Consider the following 13731-nt stretch of genomic DNA (forward strand, 5'->3'; position numbering starts at 1 on the left):
GCAATCAATACCTGATTGAATACTGTACAGGTAGAAGGAAAAAGAGACCAAGTGAGGCCTAGACTTCAAATGGATCTCCAGAGATTGAGATAAAAGTTAGAGATTGAGGTAAAAATGAAGCCTATAATATACTGCAGTAAGTTCCAAATGAATACATAACCTTGGTATTGGGGTAGTCTGGTGGCACAGAGAATAGTCAGGCATACAGTTGGGAGGACCTCGGCTGAAATCTGGCCTCAGATACTTCCTAGTTGTGTTACCCTGAGTAAGTCACTTAATCTTAATTGCCTGACCCGTACATCTCTTAAGACTGATACTAAGACAGAAGATATGAGTTAAAAAAAAAAAGATCAGAGTTATAAATGAATTGGAGAAGGAAAAGAGATAATTTCACAACTATGAATAAAAGAAGAATTCCTGGTAAAACAAGGGATAATAGAGGCTCTTGGAAGATAAAGTGAGTGGGCAATCTGGTTGAGTCCAACAACAGTCATCTATTAGACCCAAACTAGGTCAGGAATTTGCACTTCTTAGACCAGGGAGGCAGTGATCAGACTTTGTCCTGATCCAAACCACTTTAGGAGCACCAAAAGCTTTCAGGGCACCGGCCTGAGCTATTATTAAAATCCTGAAATAATGCAACATTCAATAACCCCAAGAAAGCACCAGGACCAGTTCAAACCATTCTTCTAGAAGTACAGAAAGCCTGGTGCTAAAATTCAAGTCCAAAGCCAGAAAGTAGGTTAGAAGAAGGAGCAACAACAAAAACAGAAAAATCCCACCATAATGAGTTTTTATGGTGATATTCAAGACACAAACCCAGAAAAGAATGACTCAAATATATCTACAAGCAAAACCTCAAAGAAATAGGTTGGGCACAAATTCAAGCAGAATTGCTACAAGAGAGAAAACAAGTTTTTAAAAATGTCTTATCAATGAATGTTAGAGGGGAAAAATTTCAAAAAGAGCAGTATGTAAGAAAGCACTAGAAATGGAATTAATGGCTTGGTACAAGAGTTTCTAAACCTTTCCCAAGCAACAAACTCCCCGAATATTAGAATGCACTAAATACAAGCCAATGAATGACTCCATGAAACCAGAAATATCAAAACAAAGTCAAGAAGTGTTAGAAGAAATAGAAACTACGAGGGAAATAGATCAAGGAGATTGATTGCGTTATCTGAATACCATGTTGAAAAAAAGTCTAGTTACCATACTGTAAAAAAATCTTAAAAAGAAAACTGCTCATATCTCTTAGAACCAGAGTAAAGTGGAAACAATCCCATAATCACCTCCTGAATAAAAACTTCCAGGAATGCCACAGCCAAAATCTGGAGCTTCTAGGTCAAATAAAAAATATTGCTATAAAGAAAGAATTCAAGCATCAATAGTCAGTATCACATATGATCTGGCAGCCAACATTCTAAAGGAATAGAGAGAATAGAGAGTTTAGAATACAATGTCCAGAAAACAAATGATAACAACTTATAGCAAGAATAACTTACTCCACAAAAATGAATATAATCTTATAGGAGGAAAAAGTAGATCTTTAGTGAATGAGATTTCTTAGCACTCCTAATAAAAGGACTAAAACTGTGAAGAAATGTTGAAGTTCAAACACAGGAATTAAGAGAAACAGAAAAAAGTAAACATGAACAATCATTAATAAAGGATAAGCAAGGATAATAACATTATAATAAGGTAAGATGCTTTATGTCTTCTCTGATCCCCATCATCATCCACATCAATGTTCAAAGAGGGAATCTAATTAGACAAGGCCTAGGAGTGGTTCTGTTGTTTCTTGAAGATTTTAGAATGGAAAGAAAGGGGAAAAAGAATTCCTCAGGGGTGGGGGTGAGGAGTAGGGAAATGAAAAGTATCTTATAAAAACAAAATTTAAAAGCAGATATATCTATACAAAGAAGAATGGGAAAGGAGAAAGAGCTCAGTCTCATGTGAACTGGCCAAAGAAGGTAAGAACACAGACATAATTGAGTCCAGAAATTCATTAAGGAGGGAAAGGAAAAAGAAAGAACGGGAAATTAGGGGGAAGGCAAATTAAGGGAAGAATTAGTCCTAATCAAATCAAACTAGCTTTTTGGGGTGGAAATGGATGGGTATCTGAATATCCATAAAGAGGAGAATGCTTTAGGAAATTATGGCATATAAATGTGATGGCATACTTCGGTACATTGGAGAATGATTGAGGGGATGGTTCCAGGGAAAACTGGGAAGACTTGTATGAACTGACAGAATGAAGTGAATAGAAGAGAACAATTCACACAATGACATCAATATGATAAAGATAAGACAACTTTGAAAAAATTAGGAATTCTGATGAACATAATGGTCAACCAAAATTCGTGAGAGTTAAGGATTAAACATGATACCTACCTCCTCAAAGAAAGATAAAGAACTCAAGAGTGCAGAAACAGGGGGCAGCTGGGTGGCTAAGTGGATGGAGAGCCAGGCCTAGAGATGGGAGCTCCTGGGGTCAAATCTCACCTCAGACACTTCCCAGCTGTGTGACCCTGGGCAAATCACTTAACCCCCATTACCTAACCCTTACTTACTCTCCTGCCTTACAACCAATAAATAGTATTGATTCTAAGACAAAAGGTATGGGTTTAAAAAAAGAGTATAGAAACAGGTATGTTTTTGGACATGACTGAGGTGGAAATCTGTTTTGTTTAATTTTATGTATTTGTAACAAGGATTTTATTTTTCTTTCATTCCCAAATGGCTAGGGTGGAGGTGCAAGAGAGAAGGGAAATTTTTTGCCAATTAAAAAAAAATTCAGAAGAGAGTAGAAGCGAGTTCATAATGAGGCACAGAACAGTAGAGCACTTCTAGGTACCACCACTTAAGTTTAATATGTATATATTTTAAGAAACAAATTACTTGTAATGGATTTAGTTTTATATTATTTCTTTTCTGACTTTTACACATGAACGTGTTCATTTTTAATTTTTCTAATTCATAATAAAAATTTTAAAATATATTTATTTCTGAATGTCAAAATTAAAAGATTTTTCTCCCCACCAATTAATCTATGGATATTTATTATATTTCAGTTACATAGATATTCTAAATTCAAGAAGCCCAGCATAATAATACAGGTTTTTATTCAACACATTTATAATAAAAATAATTCATTGACAATCTACATATGTCTCACATTACAAATTTTTAAGAACTTTTTGTCGCGCGCGTGTGTGTGTGTGTGTGTCTGAGAGAGCGAGACGGGGAGGGGGAGAGAGGGAGAGAGAAAATGTTGGTATGCTGATGGGTAGCAGATGAAAGCTTTTGGTGAAACCATCAATATTCGGAAAGTAACCACAATGCTCACGGAATAGGCCAAAGCAAAGAGTCTCAATTCATTTCTTCTTATTGGCAGGTAGTGCACTAAAATAATAATGTTACCACCTTGGATTTCAATCACCCTTGAAGCAATCTAATGAGGTGGGTATAAGCATCATGCTGATTTTGCAGCAACCTAACTGAGCTTGGAGTAGTATAACACACTTGCTTGGGAGTACAGCCAATATTTAGGATGTTGTCATTTGACATTCTGCTCCCCAAAGGGAACTAGTTCAGGAGAAAGGATATAATAGCAGAAAATGGTCCCTGGAAGTAGAGGCCATCTACTAGCTTTACCTTACATAAATTTTTGAGGTAAATGGTAAGGCCAAAGAGAGACTTCATTAAGACACAGACACATACATTCATGAGCCAAAAGAATATCAATCAATTTGCCATAAACTCCAGGAAAAGGTATACTTTCCAATTCATCTTTAGGTCCTTAAGTCACATACACATAGTTTCAAATTCAATAAAGTAAGTTCATTTAAAGGATGGAAGTGCCTTAGAAGTGATCACATGTAGCACCCTCATATCAGCCATTTCTATTCACCACTAAAATGTTACTAACATTGTAAGAGTTCTAATTACGCTTATTACTAGGTGTGTTCCTTTTTATTCAACCTACCAGCTTCTATGGGGGCTTTTGATTTTTCTGCCTCCATAGATTCCAGATTTTCAGGCATATCTTGAATATCATCCTCTGCAAACCCTGTATCTGGACTGCTGGTAGGTTTATCATCATCTTCATGAGTCAAAGACAGTGAGGCTTCCCTCTTACTTATCTCCAAGACAGCTGCCAGAAGTTCATCTTCACTCATTCCATCAAATCCTGAGTTTCCCAAATCTGATTTATCTGACTCCATTTTACATTTTTTTGACACCTATAGGGAGAAAGGGACAACATTACATGATCTAAACAGTCCCAAGGGTCCCAGGTCAGCTAGTCCAACCCATACCAAAATAGGAATCCTCTCACTAATATCTCTAAAGTAGTCATCTGGCCTCCACTTGAACACATCATCAAAGCAACTCATAATCAACTTTTAGATAGTTCTAATTGTTAGCAAGTTTTTCCTGACATTAGGCTTAAACCTATGCCTCTGTAATTTACATCAACTGTTCCTAGTGTTGCTCCCTAGGCCCAAGTAGAATATAAGCCTTCCTCTACATATAGCACCATTACAAAAACCTGAAGAGTATCATGTTCCCATACCCTCAAAGTCTTTTTATAGTTATGCTTCCGAATTTCTTCAAGCAATCCTCTTATCATCCTCATCACCTTCTATTAGAGAATTTGCTTCTCAATCTTCGGAGACTTAAGCACAACATTCTAGATGTGGCCTGATCAGGGTAGAGTGAGCAGAACCATCAAACCCCACATTGTAGAGTCTCTGCCCTAATGCAGACTAATAGTGACTTCTGGTTCCTGGGTGGCTATAGCTCCCTACTAACTTCTACATTTTTTTTGAAAACCCTTACCTTCTGTTTTGGAATCAATACTGAATATTGGCAGAAAAAATGTAAGAACCAAACAACTGGGGTTAAGTGACTTGCCCAAGGTCACATAACTAGGAGTGTCTGAGGCCAGATTTGAACCTAGGACTTCCCATTTCCAGGCTTGGTTCTCAATCCACTAAACCACCTAACTGCCCCTTCGATTAATCTTTAATGCACTAAAACCATGAAATCTTTTCCACATGAACTGTAGTCTAGCCATGCTTCCTACACTATATTTGTGAAATGGAAGCTTTTGGAAATGGGTTCAAAATGATTATAAATATAGCAAATCAATTAGAGATCATAGCAAAACTTTGTTTCTAAGAAATTCTTTTTTTAGAGGCTTTCAGCTTTAGCCAGTAAATCACCATACACTCACCAATCAAAGAATGGTCATTTATTTATTTTTTTTCTTTACCATTTTAAACATTAGCAGAAATTGGATCTCCTTGATTCACTAGTTGCAAAAGAAATCCAAATAAAAATAAAAATCACACAATCTTCTCCAAGATTTATTTTTTGAATGTCCTTCTAGTTTTCATTCAAGGTGGATATTACCCAAACTGGCCTTTGGCTTTAAAATCAATGGTAAAAAGTTTACCCTGCCACAACAAAAATGGTCTTTGAAATAATTCTGTTCTAATAAGAAAAGCTCAAAATAATATGCTTGAAGTGTTCTTCCCTTGTAAAACTAGATAATCCAGATGTCTCAGGTAATCATGGATGGCTTTCATATTAATATTTATTCAGTGACTTTTGTAATCTGGTTTCTGACCTTGTAACTCAATTAAAACTATTCTCCCCTAAAGTTATCAATGGTCTGTCTGTCTTAAAAAACTACTTTGGGGGCAAAGGTAGATGGCTCAGTGGATAGAAAGCCAGGCCTAGAGACAAGTGGTCTTGGGTTCAAATTTGGACTCAAGTACTTTTTAACTATGTGACCCTGGGCAGGTCATTTAACCCCTACTGCCTACCTCTTGCTGCTCTTCTGCCTTGGAACCAATACATAATATTGATTATAAGCCAAAAAGTAAAGTTAAAAAACAAACAAAAAAACAAGCCAAAAAAACCCCTATACTTCCTGTCTTAATAGTAACTCTAAAGACAACAAAGGCTAGGCAAATGGGGTCAAGTGACTTGCCAAGGGTCACTCACACCTAGGAAATATCTAAGGTCCGATTTGAACCCAGATCCTCTCATCTCTAGGCCTGGCATTCTACCCACTGTGCCACTTAGCTTCCCCTGATACAGTGCCTTTTAAAAGAATGAGACATACTTTCAATTTCTTGTTTAGAGTCTATAATATAAAATAAGTTTGTCTTTGCTTCATCAGCTTGAGAATAGAAAAGTGGCAGTATGTCATCAGAAAGTGGTGAAGATCAGAAGGGGATTAGCTAAAAATAAGCAGCTTCAGATGGTACAGATTGTTCCTGGACCAATCCAGGCCTGCAGTCAGGTTTTGAGTTGCCTCAGACATGTGTCTTTCTGTTAGGCTTAAGTATGTGACCCTTTCCTCATTGATAATGAAAGCATTTGTGGGGATATGTGGTCCAAAGTTGATGGGTGTTTTCTGATATTCTGAGTATTCTTATTTTTGTCCTCTACTGTGTCAAGTATGACATTTGATTGGTTATTCCTACTTTTGCCTTCCATTTGGAATAAATGTTATATTTCCTTTGGGAAAAAAAAAAGTAAGCTTCTTGTGAGCAGAGATTTTTCAATTTTTGTATTTGCATCCTCAAAATCTAGTAGAGACTTGGCATGGGTGTTAACACATGATTATTAATTGGGTGATGATCTATGATTTGACTAGCCACAATCTGAAACTCAAATTCAGTGAATGTTTTTAAGGTTTTTACTAGGATTCCCTTATTAATAAGTATCTTGAAATAAGCTTATAATTCTCTGAAGTCCTAAAGTTAAAGGTGTTATATAACTACCTCACATACTTTGAAAAGGGAAGAAATGATTGAAACATTTCATATTTCTCCAGAAATTTGGGAGGCCTTTAGAAAATCATAAACTCTTAGATGTTCTTAAAGATTTTCCTGGTTCAGAGTCTCTAAGTCTATGAGCACAAGTGACCAAATTGCAGACAGATTATTGAGCTAGCCAGGGAAAGAATTCTCTCTGTTCTCAAAGGGTTTAGCATCTATTCATATCAATTTTCTGAACCCTTACTTGAAGAACATATGATTGGTTTCATGTAGTAGCAACTGATGTATGAATTTTTATCATAGTTTTCATGGAGGTCACCTACCTTTTCTAGGTCTTCCTGTTGCTCCCTGCTAGGCATTTCAAAAAGTCTCTGGTTTAGGACCACAGAGCGTTTTAGGAGCTCATCCTCACTGTCTGAATCAATGGAGAATCCTGTAGAGCTCTTGGATTTGAATGTGTATTTCCTGGAATTTTAACATATGAATATATGTATATTTCCCAGAATTATTCAATGACTATTTGTCTTTATTATTCTTTTTAGGAACATAAGGAAGACTAGTAAAAAAGAAAAATTTTTTTTTAGCACAGAAAAATTTAATATAATGTATCATGTTTCCGGTTCTCTGAAAATTAATTACTTAGCTAAAAGCTGAAGACATATTGCTTCATTCTCAAAATACAGCTCTTTGGAAGTTTATTATATAACACTGAGAAAGAAATCAGCCACTTTTTGTCTTTTTCTCTTCTAATAATCAATTCTAACAAAACATTTTCTATATTTGTAAATAAGGCACTCTTAATTGGACTTCATGTAGATATGGCAGAGAATAAATCTAACAAAACTGTGCATGGGATATATCATTCTTTTAATTAGAGTAATATCACAATTATTAACAAGAAGGATTTCAAGCATCTAAAATGTAGCTAGGGAAATAAACGAAACAGGCTTTGCAAGAAGATAGCAGTTATTAAGGTCAGACATCTTATTCCAAAGGAGAGGTTTGTCACCCTTAAATTCTCATTCAAAAAACTGCACTAAGCAATGCCATAAATTAGCAACAATGATCAACAGTCAGCAGTGAAAATATACAAATGATAGTTAATACACAGAACAATTAAAAGCCCAGAATCATAAACTGAAAAGCCTATAATACTTTAACATAGGGTCAGTCAGGTTCAACATGCCTCAACGGGATCCCTGTATTATGGCAGAGAACAAAAACTGACATTGTTTATGAACCTATGTAATCATTAAAAAAAAAAAATCACATTATATCCAGTTTTCTTAGTTTAAAACAAATGGGAAACGTAATACATTTTAGGAAGATTTTCATAAATGACTGAAATAAAAGCTTTGAATGATTAGAGCTTGTCTGGAAAATCTACTTAAAACACTTATTCATCTGACATTATCATAAAATTTTCTCCTAAGTATCCTGGATGCTATAAACTAAGCTAAGGAGGAAACAAGAAAATGCCAAAAAGAAAGATATTTCTTTATATGAATTAACACAAATCTAGATATTAACCCTGTAAAACAGAATAGGAATGAAATGTCAATAAAAATCTAAATTTGCATATAAATGAAAGGGAGAAATCACAAAACTAGGAAATAAGATGCAGCAATGTATGTCAGATCTCCACAGTATCATAGATTTTTAAAATATACATATAAAAGTCAGCAGTCATACCAAACACTTTATAGGACATGGCTGCCTAAGTAGGTGCTATTAGTTCAATTATTATTAGTTATTAGCTACTATGTGATCTTTCAGGTTTTAATAAACTGGGATAAAAAAGTCTAAGCAACAATCTTAATTCTGTATCTCTGATTTCATGATCACCAAAGAACCTTTGAGGTATACATGTTTGGGCATATCTTCTGCTGAGAAAGGGGACTATTGCCTGGTAGCTGATGCAGTTAAGTTAAGATATAATGAATGACACTAATAAAAAACTAAACGGCTTTCTAGTTCATAAACGAGTCTTTTATAAGTTTTATTAATGCGATTAGCTTACCAGGGCCTAACCACATCTCATGTAATAGAAAATCAAGCTTCTAGACCAAAACACGTTAGAACTCATTTGACCAGACGAAGACAGAACAATATCCAACAGTCACGTCTTTGTGGCAACTACAGTGATTTGCCACAGAGTACATTCCATTAATAAGCACTAAGTTCACAGAAGACCAGTTGTGGTTTGACTGTTTGTGACCTCTTTTGGAGGTTTTCTTGGCAAAGGCAAAGGAATGATTTGCTATTTCTCTCTCTAGCTCATTTTACAGATGAGGAAACTGAGGCAAACAGCGTTTAAATTACTTTTTCAGGTAGTAAGTCTAAGCATGGATTTGAACTCAGGTCTTCCTGACTCCAGGCCCAGTGCTCTATCCATTGCCCCATCTAGTTACCTATATTAAAGAAATATATTCATCATATTATTTTTATCACTTGCTCACTTTCAAAAGGTTTGGGGAAGAATAATTTCTATGTCACTTTCATATTGAGTCCTTTAAGTCACCTTGTTCTAATTGCACTGAAAAATAAGTAATAGGAAGAAAAGATAACAGGAATTCCCAAGCAACACAGGACATTCATAAATGTCCTGAAACAAAAGAGTCTCTTTTGAAAATTTTATTTTAGGCCAAATTTTAGAAGACAGATGAAATTTTGAGATTGCTGACTTATCAAGTCACCCACAGTAAGAGGTACAACATCATCAGTGTTTCCAGTCAGTTCTTGGAGGATAGGATGCATTAAGAGGAAGTGGAAACTTCTTTCCTCGGCTAGGCCTATTCCTTTAAATTATGTGGGTTAAGTAGTAAAATTCCTATAGCCCAGGAGTCCTCAAAAATGTACTTCCCTAGTCATTTTCAAAATCTCTCAAATTCTGTGTCTGAATCATGAAAACTAACAGTAAATAGTGATATCAGCTCACATTTTTAAGGCACTTTAAGATTTGTAAAGGGTTTCTCACATTGCATGGGATCCTCATGATATCTAAAAAGTAAAACTACTGTTATATCCACATTACAGAGGAAGAAATGAAGGCTTAGAGAAGTTAAGTGACTTGCCCAGAGACACACAGTGAGCTGGCATCTGATAACACTGAATCCTTATCTTTATGTCTGAGTTCAACTGCCTCTTGACACATGAGCATGTAAATATTTTGCATCTATACTCATTTTAGAAATATATTCAACATTAACCTCTCCAAAATAAAACTTAAAAAAAAATCTTGGTTATAAACTAATTAATTTTGAATTACTCTTGAAATTTTAGGTTAAAAAATGCCACAAACTAGAAAGTAAACTTGTCTAAGACATTCATAGGCTTTAACAGAATCTGAAGGGACTGTTTTAAAATCCTGTTTCACTATTAAAATTTGCTCTACAAATGCCCAAAGTATGGTCAATAAAGATGACAACTGCATAACTATGTAAAGTGAGGGGAAAATTGAAGAAAAAAGTAGCTGGAGAACAAAACAAGTCAAATCTTCAAAAATCACCAGGTACACAAAAGATACAACTAACCTTGAAGGTGTAGAAGTGCTGATGGTGCAGGAATTCACCATTTGAGATGCTTTCAATGGCCGAGAACTATCAGAAAATTAAATAATACACATGCATACATATTATATACACATATACAGTTACAGTCTCCAGAAGAAAAAACACAACAATTTTACTCATATCCTAAAGACATTTCATAGAAGTGCTAATCACAATACCTCTGACAAGTAGACAATATCCTGATACATTCTATTAGATGTCACTAAATAAACCAGACAAAAAAATACAAATAGTATAATCATGTGCTCTGTAATTGGTCACGGTCATGGCTGATGGCAAAAGTCAAGCAACCATATGCATAAAAATCACTTCAAAAGGCATTTGTGTACTTGAGGCACATGCTATAGATAGAAAGAAGTGACAGGAGAATCATTGCTGCTGTCCTTTAAATTATCACTCTTGTACTGCAGAGAGGAAGAATAATAATACTTCCAAGAGCAGAGGGCAGTTTATATGAGAACATGCCAGAAAGAACTCTTAATAATTTTCATTCTACTTCTTTCTTGTATAGCAGTGATTCCCAAAATGGGAGCTACCACCCCCTGGTGGGTGCTGCAGCGATCCAGGGGGAGTGATGATGGCCACAAGTGCATTTATCTTTCCTATTAATTGCTATTAAAATTTAAAAAAAAATTTAATTTCCAGGGGGCTAAGTAATATTTCTTCTGGAAAGGGGGCACCAGGCCAAAAAAGTTTGGAACCACTGTTGTATAGCCTCTCATTTTAGGTTGTTAAATACTATTTCACTAGATTATCTAATTAAGAGATAGTCATTGATTTGTTTTTGATTTTGAATAATTTCACCTCTTCAGAGTTAGTTTCTTCTATTGAGTGAGGAAGCTCTTCTATGATGTCACTTCTAACTCTGCCCTGTTCTGGGACTGAACCAGATAAATCTTGCCAACAAAGTGGCCACACAGAAAGAAAGGTGGGTTGTTCAGCCTCAATGTAAAGAAAACAAAAAAGGTTCCAAAGATCTTGATACTTGGACCTTAAGAAAGATGACATGAAATCATAACTTTCCATCCTTTTTTTTTTTTTTTTTTTTTTAGAAACTGGATTAAGATTTCTCTTTGGTATTCTGTTTGAGTATTTCATATTTTGAAGGTAATCATTTGCTTGGTATTCTGTTTTGTTGGCAAAATAGCTTACAATAATCCTTTTCATCATTTTGTTGTGACTTCATGCTCATTTTTTATTTTGTTGATCTGATTTTCTGTTCTCTTCTTTTTAATGGGGTTAGCTAAAGATTTATTGATTTGGGGCTCTTTTAAAAAAACAGCTTTTATCTACCTTTTCTATAAGTCTTTTTTGATGTCAAATTTATTGATTTCACTTCTAAGTTTTGTATTTATTTTAAATTTATTTGGTGGTTTCTTATTTTCTAAAAATGTATATTCAGTTTATTAATCCCCTCCTTTCCTATTTTGCCAATTTATGATTTTAAGAATATACTTTTCCCAGAGAACTGCTTTAGCTACATCTTGAAAATTCTAGTATATTGTCACATTATTATAATTGTCTTTTACATAATTAGTCATTGTTTCTACAATTTGCTTTTTTGATTCATTGCTATTTAGGTTTTCACTAGTAAGTTTCTACTCAGGACTGTGTCTTTTGTTTGTGCTTCCTAAGTGGATTACTATTTTTAATGCATTATGGCCTAGAAAGGATGTGGTTAGTATTTCTATCTTTTTACATGTATTTACAATTTCTTTGTGTCATAATGTGCTCAATTTTTGTTAAAGTTCTATGTGGTATAAAGAAGCAAATTCTTTAGTGATTCCATTTGGTAAATGCCATGACTCTTTAGTTTTATTACCTCCAGCAATTTGTTTAATTCTATATTTTCCTTTCTGTTGATCTATTAGGTTTGTCTAATCATGCAAGTGGTAAATTATGGCTTCCTAATATTGTATATAATACATTATTGTATTTCAACTAATTTTATCTTTATGAATTTAGATTCTATGCCATTTGGAAGATATTAAGTTTAATATGACATTAGTATGCTGCTGTTTCCTTCCTTATCTCTACAGCTTTGTAAATTTTTGGTTTTGCTTTATCTAAGTATGATTTTGTATGAGAGTGCAACTACAGCTACTTTTTATTTCCTAGATGCATAGTAAATTTGTTCCAGCTTCTGGTTTTCAAATTTATGTAAGTTTGCTTTTTAGATGTAGTTCTTATAAGCTACAAATTGTGGTCTTTTATTCTGTCACTCTCTTATTTTATCAGATTTTTAAATCTACTCACATTTAAAGTGATGAGAGTTAAGTTCATATTTTCCTTACCAGGACTTTTTTTTCTGAATTAAGACCTTTTTTTGGCTCCTCTTCCTCTTTTAAGTTGTTTCTACAATTAGTTTTGCTTAATCTTACTTTAAGGCAACCCTTTTCTGAAGGCTGTCTGACCCTGGCCTTCAAATCTTCCTCTACCACCCTACCAACTAGCTGTTCGTCATCCTTTCCCCTAGTTTTGGAGCTGGATTTATCTTCTTGGATTTTTTAGGTTCTGCTTTTTCTTCCCCTCCCAAATCTTTTCTAAGAATTATTTTACCTTGTCATCTTCCCTTTCTGTCTATAATAAACTTCTTATTCTTTGATTCCCAGTCTGTATAGTTAATTTCTTCTTTAACTTTTTTGTATTCCTCAGAGAACTAAGGTTCTAAAATACCATGTTTGGGTTCTTCTAACAAATTACTATCTTATTGCTGGTATAATAGGCCTTCTTCCCTTTGTCCATTTTTTCCCCCTCCCATGATTTACCCTTAGAGTTATCTATTCATGTGGAAGGTAAGAAGGAAAACACTGCTCTATGGGAGAAATTTTCCTATGTTTCAAACCATATAATTCATTTCTATTTCCTGTCCTCCTCAAATTCATTTTATTTGTCCATTTGCAATCTAATCTTTTTTGGAAAAGATGTTAGGAGGGGAAGAAAAAGAATGTCCACAACTGTACAACACTGAATGTATGTTAGATTTATTCTAATGATTTAAGTTTTTTTATTTTAAAATATATTTTTAATTAATCACCATCATCAACAAAAAAAACCATTTAACTAAACAGATTCATAAAAAAAGATTATGAGCAAGATCATAACTCCACATTGTTTATAATTTGTTTTAAAATATATATTATTTATGTGTGCTAATATAAACATCTCTGCTTTTGAGTTTCCCTCTGGATTTGTTTTACTTGTATACTTTTTTCTCTTGATTTTGTGGCTATCATTTTTTAAAATGTAATCATGGTATGTATTAATCTTATTCTCTTTTCCATATTTGCCTTATTTGCTTTATAGTTCATTTGATATTTTGTTAATCCCCGCCGCCCTCCCCCCCCCCCCGCTTTTACTTC

The 13731-nt window shown here is 34.4% G+C and overlaps 1 protein-coding gene across 1 annotated transcript in view; it reads right to left on the minus strand.

The window, feature by feature from the left end:
- The window catches only part of USP37 (ubiquitin specific peptidase 37), a 60464-nt gene that overhangs the window by 16995 nt on the left and 29738 nt on the right, over positions 1-13731 (minus strand). The window contains exons 16-18 of the mRNA XM_044667552.1: positions 10331-10396; positions 7121-7262; positions 3989-4244 (exon numbers count right to left, since the gene is read on the minus strand). Of these exons, the coding sequence (XP_044523487.1) occupies positions 3989-4244; positions 7121-7262; positions 10331-10396 (464 nt within the window). The remainder of the gene's footprint in view (positions 1-3988; positions 4245-7120; positions 7263-10330; positions 10397-13731) is intronic.

This window comes from Gracilinanus agilis, chromosome 3, assembly GCF_016433145.1.
Source record: "Gracilinanus agilis isolate LMUSP501 chromosome 3, AgileGrace, whole genome shotgun sequence".
Taxonomy (NCBI): domain Eukaryota; kingdom Metazoa; phylum Chordata; class Mammalia; order Didelphimorphia; family Didelphidae; genus Gracilinanus; species Gracilinanus agilis.